This window comes from Mercurialis annua, linkage group LG4 (genome assembly GCF_937616625.2).
Source record: "Mercurialis annua linkage group LG4, ddMerAnnu1.2, whole genome shotgun sequence".
Lineage (NCBI taxonomy): Eukaryota > Viridiplantae > Streptophyta > Magnoliopsida > Malpighiales > Euphorbiaceae > Mercurialis > Mercurialis annua.
In genome coordinates, this window is record NC_065573.1 from 18,781,069 (window position 1) to 18,790,398 (window position 9,330).

The 9,330-nt window shown below is 30.9% G+C and overlaps 1 protein-coding gene and 1 long non-coding RNA gene across 3 annotated transcripts; both read left to right on the forward strand.

The window, feature by feature from the left end:
* The first annotated feature begins 1,073 nt into the window (after nucleotides 1–1,073).
* LOC126679115 (uncharacterized) lies at nucleotides 1,074–2,338 on the forward strand. Its single transcript, XR_007640818.2, has 3 exons — nucleotides 1,074–1,372; nucleotides 1,870–1,966; nucleotides 2,224–2,338. It is a non-coding gene; the product is annotated as an uncharacterized LOC126679115 (long non-coding RNA).
* Nucleotides 2,339–3,296: 958 nt separating this feature from the next.
* Nucleotides 3,297–4,796, forward strand: LOC126679113 (uncharacterized). Of its 2 annotated transcripts, none has more exons than XM_050374053.2 (3): nucleotides 3,297–3,798; nucleotides 3,900–3,997; nucleotides 4,591–4,796. In XM_050374053.2, exons 1-2 carry the CDS (start codon nucleotides 3,484–3,486, stop codon nucleotides 3,984–3,986), a joined length of 402 nt encoding a protein of 133 aa, XP_050230010.1. In that variant the 5' UTR covers nucleotides 3,297–3,483; the 3' UTR covers nucleotides 3,987–3,997; nucleotides 4,591–4,796. The 2 variants fall into 2 exon arrangements, with proteins under 2 accessions (XP_050230010.1, XP_055961632.1); XM_056105657.1 differs by having other exon boundaries at nucleotides 3,903–3,997.
* The last annotated feature ends 4,534 nt before the right edge of the window (nucleotides 4,797–9,330 follow it).

Consider the following 9,330-nt stretch of genomic DNA (forward strand, 5'->3'; position numbering starts at 1 on the left):
TTGTGTTTCTGTCGCTGGTTATTTTTCCAGGTATTCTTTTTTATTTCAGGAAAAGGACTAAAAAATCATTAATGAAGGATGAGCTGCAATTCAATAACTGTAACATCCGGAAAATAATAAATAACAATATGAAGGATGAAATTGTAATTTTACATTTTACTACTAATAAAACCCTAAACCTAATGCTTGTTGGTCTATTTAAAGCAAACACTTTTTATAAAATAGTTTGATTGACAAGCCGTATACTATTTTATTCTTCAAAAAGAAATTTCTTCACATCTGAATTTTTCCTCTCTATAATTAAGGTACTATTTCTTATACTATTCTTTGTTATTATTATATATGACTAATCTATATATTAATTGAGATCAATATTAGAGAAATTCTTATGTAGACTGAGTCCACCACGTCATCCGTAGACTAACCTATCACATAATGACACGTCATTAAAATGAAGGCAATCTTGTAATATTACTATTCATAAGTGTAAATAAGTAATAAACAAATTTACAAGATTGCCATCATTTAATGACGTGTCATTATATGATAGGCTTAGTCCACGGATGACGTGGTGGACTCAGTCTACTTAAGAATCTCTCTCAATATTAATATCTTTTTAAATTTCATTTTCTTCTATTGTGTTATACATTTTTTCAATTCCGTTGTTTTATTTTTATAGAGCTCGTATTATTGGTGTTTATATATACTCCAAATTGCAGAATTAAAAGGAGATTTAATGAATAACGTTGGTAGAAAAAATTGTTGTTTTAGTTCGTAGAAATTTCACCATTCTAACAAAAATTTAATACTGTAAAAGTTGGTAAAAGTTTATGCTTTACTTCCTCAAAATTTAACCTTTCCAAATAAGATGTTATGCTGCAGCTTTCTATCTTTTTGTACAATTATCAATGCAAATTTTTTATCTCATTCTCCCACTACACCAAATGTTGGTTTTAGCAACGAATTAGCAGAGATGGTTTATATAAACGTCTCTTTTTTCTATTGAAGTAAAACGAACGGCGTTAAGTAGAGGCAGTTCTAATATTCGTAGGTATATAAAGATGGTTTAGACCGTCTCTACATATACTAAGGGTAAAAAAGGAAACATAAATGAAGTGAATAGGTTTTAGAAATACGATTTACTCAAAATCTTTTGTTCTCTCTGCTTCAACCATAAATTTTAAATGTTTTAGAAATACGATCTTTTGAATTTTCTCTCATCTTCTTCCATTAATGGAGCATCTTGGGATCTAGTTCGATGGTGAAGATCAAACGAATATCCAAGGAATGTTTTTTTTAATGGATTTTTAGGTCAAAATTGGATCTGAAGCTATAATTTTTAGATTGCCACATGATTTTTTCATCAATTGAGGTATAGAAGCAAGATTAAAGTTGATTTTGATTTTTGTTTTAGGTTTTAATCAATTAATTTTAATTTTATTTTAGGTTTTAATCAATTAATTTTGATTTTGTTTTAGGTTTAATACATTGCTCTTATCTTTTAATTTTTGTGTCCTCTTACTTTATATTTCTACTGCCGTTTCTTCGTTTTGTTCATTGAAATTCATTTCAACTTAACAATTCTGTTTGAAAATATAATTAATATGGAAATGAGATTAATGTTTAGTATTTTCTAAATAAATTTTGTGTTTATACCAATTTAGATGTGATTATGTTTGAATGAGAATGAACTGGTTTGTAATACCCTAATTGTCTAATTATCATTCAAATTTTAAGATTTCTAAATTTTAACTTGGTATGTTAATATTAATATAATATGAATCCCTGTATAACATCTTTGAAGGAGCATGATGGCATTATACTTTTGACACTTTCAGGTCCTTTACTCTTCTCATTTTCTTTTTTCAGGTCATTCATCATTTTATTCATATCTCTTAGTGGCTGCTTTATTACTTGATTAGTTTCCTCCTACTTTTGACACTTTCAAGTAGCAAAGCTAAATCAGGTACTTTTTGTTTATGTTCTTAGTTATTGCACATTTGGATTTTTTATGTCTTCTCTGGACTTTCATGTCTCCTGGAGTCATTTTACTTATAGTGGTAATATGTGCTATATGTTTGGAAGTTACAGTCTGAGCAACTCAAATATATAAGCTTTGATATGCTTTGTTATAAGTATATTTTAGACTATGATAGATTTTTTTTAATGTTTACAGTTTATTAATTTATTTTGATTTTATAGCTGATTTTGATTTTCTTTCAGGTGAAGGATTTTTCTCAGCTGCTATTTGTTGTCGATTTGTTCTCCCTTTCGCTATTCGTTGCCGATTCATTCTCCCTTTCTCTATTCGTTGTCGATTTGTTCTCTATATCTTCTTCTAAAGGTACTTATAAATATATTTTTATGTTGTTTTAAGTATATGTTCTGATGATGAATCTATAGTATTCTGTGTTGAATCAAACTTAGGATGTTGGAGTTTACTAAATATGTCGGTTTTTGAATTTTTAGTGCTTATTTGAAGTTTCTTTAGTGAAAAATGGAAACATGTAACTGTAACTTGTATTTGTTTTCTATTCTATTTGTTTTGTACCAATATTGTAATAAATCCATTCCTTTTTGTTAGGTAAGCAGTTATCAACATTAAAACTCACCTGCATAATCTTTAACTTGAGTTTGAGACCTGCAAACTCATTTCTGTTTTAGGAATCTAGCTGAATTTGAATTAGCAAGGTCAATGCCGAATTTTCCTAGTTAACATCTGTCTGCTGCTTCATTTAAGTTTTTAAACAATTTAATATTTTTTTTCGATGAGTTGGTTGGTGGACAAAAGTTGGATGGTCCAACCGAGACACAGTGATTTATATAGAAGTGGGGTCAATGGCCTACATTAGTCCAATCATGGTTTACTGAGTCTAGTCAGGTTAACTTTTATTTTTTATCTTTTTGTTCATATTTTACTAAAGTGTTACCTAATTAAGTACTTTATTTATGCAGAGATTGAGTGCAAAAAACACTATGAATGCGCGGCAGAATAAACATAGTCATACTTCTGGCAGGATGAGCTATGCAAGGCGGAGAAAAGCAATGGTTAGTTTTTATACTTATGCTATTAGTCTTTTAGTAAATATAATTTTAGAGCTGGGAATGAAGATAGATTAGGGAGAAAAGCAATGGCTTGTGTTATTGCTACCTAGGGTTGACCAGACAACTTTTGTGTACCTGATTTATAGTTGGTTAATTCTTATACTTGTTATAGTATATATCCATAAAGTAGTTAGTCTTTTTTCTTTTGATTTAGTATACTATAATTATTCAAATATTGTATTACAGGAGAAAGAAGGGAATCTCCTGATAGACTCACTTTTTATGATGTCACTCATAAAAAGAAAGACGGTACTTATGTAGATGGCAGCATTAAAAATCTAATGGTAAGTTATTTTTCTTATTTCCTAAAAATCAAATATGTTAAATTTTAATTAGTACTAACTATAATATATTAATGAGCAAATCTTTCGAGAAGTAATGGGTAAAGAGCACAATGGTCGTGTGAGGGGTTTAGGGTTGGGACCAACCCCGAGAAGTTATTTTGGAGCATCGTCTTACAATGTGGGAGAAAAATGGAACGCTTCTACAAGTTCAAGCAACTTAAATGAAGTGGAAACACTCAAGGAAACACTCCAAGAGATGACAGCCAAATATGAAGAAGTGAACAAGAAATATGAAGTCTTATCAACCAATCACGAAGGAGTATCTCAAACGCTACTTGCTTTGGCAAGCTTTGTATCTAAAAAGTTTCCTGGACAACATTGGATGCCAACACAATTGAACAAAAATCAGGTATATGTATATTTTCTTTGTCTAATAAAATTGTTAGTTGCATACATATAAGTGATTTTATTATACTTTAGAATATTAATTAGTTTGATATTATAAATTAGCAGGTTAGTGGTCATGGTAGCGGTGGAAATATGCAACATGATGCTTCATCACGTTCAAGTCATGGTTTTGCTAGCAATGAAGCTTGATATATCATCTGGTAGGTGTCCTTTTCATTATTAGCTTCAGCTTTAAATATCGAAATTCTTGCATAGCATCCACGTTGTTAGATAGTACCATGGCCTGTGAACTTTTTGCTTTTGGTTTGTGCTTTTAAAAGCTTAATATGACTGATTTCTATTTTTTTTTTCTTGGAATGGTGTTAATTTGATTCCCCTTGATGATAAGGACTCTGGCTTGCATCTCAGTTTTTGATTGGTACTTTATGGCCTGATCTTTGTTTTAGTTCTTTTCTTCTTTTAAATTTCCCTGCAACCATCATTTGTAGAAATTGGAATCTGAGTGCTTGTATTTAATTTCCCTGCAACCAGATCAAGTTATTTATGTCCAAATACATATATGAAATCATGAATAAAGTATGCGTTTTTCTACGTCTCTTTTAATTAGATGTCCAGATCAAGTTGTTTGCTTGATATGTTGTCAGTAACTTCAGCTGTTTTACGATTTTAGCGTTAATTATTAGATTTTAATGGTTCAACTAAGTGAAAGTAATCAGCTAAGTGAAAGTAATCCTAATTTTTGAAATCTTTGACTATAAATGTATTCTAATCCATAGTTTTCTCGTGAATGTAGGATATGATATTGGTAAGGATATAAATGGAGATTTGGAGAAGCTATGGACCAAAAGCTATAAGATATGAAGCACGTTCAATTTTGATAACATTTTTAGACAAGAAATTACTGTATTGATTTTACTTTAACTTGCATTTTACAACTAAGGATACGAATTAAATAGACTATTACATTGAGAATATATGAAATAGATATTATAATTGCAATTTTATGTGTTTGGTTTTATTATTGATATTTAGGTTTTAAGTATCACATATGGATTATGTTTTTGAAGTATAATAATTATTATTTGAAAAATATTCTTTTTCTGAAACTGCTTTTTCAATTTTTTATCTTTACTCATAGGAGCGGTTCAAACCGCCCCTACGAATAACCAGAGACGGTTTTAGACAACCGTCTCTAGATTTTAATAAATTTTTCTTTTTTTTATAGGGACGGTTATAACCGTCTCTAGAAACCGCCTCAACCGAAATATTTACCCCGGCGGTACCTAAAACCGTCTCTATTTTATAGCTACGGCTACATAGGCGACGCTCATGTGGCGGTTAGGAAAAGTGTCCCTAGTTTTTATAGAGACGGTTAAAACCGCCCCTATAGGCAATTAAAACCGTCTCTATAGGTAAGATTTGGTGTAGTGTCCCGTAGGTTTATTGTCCTGTACCGTATAAAAAAATAAGTAAATTATGGTTCTTTTTTTAACTTTATAAATACTTCAACTTATTTACAATAGCACTAAAAAATTCTAAACTTAAATTATTATATATTAATACAATTAAAAATTTCATTTTAATTTAAAATGTTTTACATAATTTTATTTAGCAAGAAAATAACCAATTCATAAATAATACTTCTATCATATGTAAGGATATACAATTAATGAGTATATAATATTATTATTTTAGGAGATGCAGATAACGTAGATTGTCAAGTACTCTTAGATAATTAGTTTGATACACGATCGAGGTATATATAGTTAATTATATTTATGTATATTAATTAATTGTTAAATGTGAATTATTTTATTATGTGACTGTCATTTATTGTGGTATATAATCAATTATATGTTTAGAGGACTGAATAAATATAGTATGTATTGTTGTTTTGTTATATTATATGTGTGCTATGTGATTGTGAAATTGAAAAATATGAATAATATATATTTGTTAGTATTTGGTTATATTTAATGAGACAGGTTGTGAATTAATTTTGATAATAATTGAAAATGTTGACATTTACTTATATAAAACTGATTATATCCAATGGTTAAATATGTGATGATTAAATTGTGATATGATGAGATAAATGATATGATAAAAGTTCTGCTAAGCACTTCGATGTCGGGATATTCTCGAAAGTAAAGAATATCATGTGCGTTTTGCAAGAGATTAGGATGGTGTCAGGATACTAATGTGTTTGGTATCTTGTGCGATTTATATTGTTAAGGTGATTGTGATGGCCGACAAACCATTGATTATGATTCAGTTAGTTTAAACAGGGCCCTAACTAAATGAATATAATAAATTATGATTTAATTTGTCAAATTATATATGTGGGTTTGAATATGAGAGTTGATGGATTTATGGTTTAATTTAATGACATTATATTATTTGTTTTACTTGTTGTTTTCATATATATAAATATAATTAGATATATTTTATTAAGCAGGCAGTTCACCCCTTCCCACCTATTTTTCAGGAGATAGACCACATTGACTCATCCATCCAGTTTTATGAAATCAGTAAATTGATTTGATTAGGTGGGTTAACAGTGCCATCAGAGTTTAGACTTTATTTAAATTTAAATATTAATTTTATATGTACAATTAACTTTTACTTTTGAAATTAGTATTTGACCTTTCTGATTTGAAATTGTAAATTGTAAATTTAATGAAATTGTATTATTTTGAGATCGTCAATAAATGAATGAATAAAGAAATTTTTGAGGTTTTATTTTGAAATATGATTTAAAAATATATTTTCATATTTTTCGAGAGGGGATTACAATAACGGATTCATACAAATTCGAGGTAGGATTTCATTCTCCTCGAGTTTGTTCATCTCTGGTGAAGCTCAAATTCGAGGTATGCCTTGATACTCACATGCTTCAATAGAGATGTATAACTCGATAAAAGGATTTATAAAAAGGATTTATGCAAGTTTACATAAAATTTCTGGCTAATAATAGCTCATTAAAGAGGGTGCTTCTATTTTACAGCAACCCTAAACAGATCTAAATATGGTTTCAAAAACCGCAGGTAAGGAATTGGAGATAAGAAGAAAAACATTATTTTTGAAGGAAGAGCACAGAGCTTTCCATATCAAAAGTGGTATTACATCTCCAAAATAGTTAAAGATCGTTGTTTTGTAATGAGTAAGTTTTAATTATATCTTCAATTGATATATTTGTACCATATATATATATATTGATTTTGTCTAATATATTATTTTTGAATTAAAGGGACGTCATCAGACAAAAGTTGGATGAAATCGTACCGATTTAGTCCGTCTTATATTCAAGGGGTCCGAAATTTTCTGAATATTGCAAAAGATTTTGCTGATTCAAATGGCAGAGTTCGATGTCCATGCAAGCATTGTATCAATTGCTATTGGAAGCCATTAAAAGAAGTCAAGAGGGATCTATATCAAAATGGAATTATTGAAAACTACACAAATTGGGTGCATCATGGTGAGACTTTTCAACCTGATACACTAGGTAATCGTGCTACTTAACTCTACTGATTTCGTCAATGAATTGGAGAATGGTGGAAATGATGTTTTCGAAATGTTATATGATATGTATAATGCTACTTTTGGAAACCGACATGAAAGATACACCTACTAATCAAGATAATTACATGTTAGAAGGAGAAGTAGCAAAATTTGCTAAATTATGGAATGATTCTCATTGTGAACTATATCCTGGTAGTTAAAAATATTCAAATTTATCTTTTTTTTAAGATAATTAATATCAAAGCACTCATAAATTATAGTAATAAGTCATTTTATTTGAATTTGGAATTGTTTAAGGATGCACTCCCGAAAGGTAAAACCCTTGATAACAAATGTTTCTTTGAATTTTGGCCATCCTATTTTCTTGTTAAGGATCAGGAGATTGAGGCAATCCTGTTGCACGGTAAGAGTAGAGACAGGCTGGACCACCTTCAACTGACACACCACTAGGCTCTTCTTAGTGAAATAGATTCATTTGATACTTCTCATGCTCGATTTGGATACCCTCAAAAGCATACTCTTTCCAAAATCATCAATGATAATCAGTTATCTGTTGCACCCTCTATTTATGTTTTCTACTTGTTCATCTTGTAGATTAGGAAAATTAGCCAACATACTTTTAGTCTGTATTGATCATCACAGTTGTAAACCCTTTGATATTATTCATTCTGATGTCTGGGGTCCAGCTCCAATTCAAAGTAGCTTAGGTTTTCGGTAATTTGTTCTTTTTATTGATGATTTTTCCAGATTTACCTGGATTTTTCCTTTGCATAATAAAAGTGACGTTTTCGCATATTTAAGGAATTTGAATCTTTTGTTTAGTTACAATTTTATTCATGTATCAAGGCTTTTCACTCAGATTGGGGTGGCAAATTCCAAAAAATAAACCCTTATTTATGGCATAAAGGTATTATTCATCGCATTACTTGCCCCTATACGCATGAACAAAATGGACTCTCTAAACGTAAAATTTGCCACATTGTCGACACTGGTCTCACCTTACTTGCCCACTCTGTTGTCCCTTTTCATTTTTGGTCCTATGCGTTTCACACTAGTGTTCGTCTTATTAACTATATGCCCTCTTCTAGTGTGAAAAAAATAAAGTCCCATTTGAAATCTTATTTGGTCACAAACCGGGATATAAAGACACCCATATTTTTGGATGTGGCATTTTTCCTTACCTCTGCCTTACAATAAAAATAAATTTAACTATAGAAGCAAACAACGTCTTTACCTAAGTGACTCCCTTACTCACCATGGTCAATGTTGTTTGGACCTTGAAACCGATATAGTTTACGTCGGTCAACATGCTCTGTTTAACGAACACATGTTTCCATGCAAGAACACTGCTTCCATTGACTTTTCGACTTCGGCCACTGCTCCACTGTGGCTTACAATTTCATCTCACTCTACTCCTCCCGTGCAGCAAGGTACGTCACTCTTACCTTATGTTTCATCCTCTTCTTTCCAAGGGTCTGGGTCATTTATGTCCAGTCCTTCAAACCATCCTCCTCTTTAAAATGCCATCATAGCACCACCTTCTCATTCTTTAAATTCGTTTCCTGCACTCAATCACCAGACCCACCCTCTTATTAAACTTGTGGTTGATTTAGAGTCATATCTGCCTCGTCCTACTCCTCTAGCCCGCGATCTATCTCGAACTCCCAACATAAACCTCCGCGAGACCACAATGTCTCATCATCGCTGCCATTTGTCCATAAAATCCTCTTCTAAAATTGATTATCTTCTTCATGAACCTCACACATTTAACCAAGCCAAGGCATACCCCGAATGGAAAAAGGCAATATGTGATGAATTAAATGTTGTTTTATCCAGCACAATATTTGATTTGGTTCCCCAACCTGGTAATACTAATGTTGTTGATAATAAGTGGATGTACTAGATAAAACGAAAACAAGATGGCTCGGTTGATAGGTATAAAGCTCGCCTTATAGCAAAGGGGTTCACCCAACAAGAAAGAGTTGATTACAGAGAGACGTTTAGTTCTGTT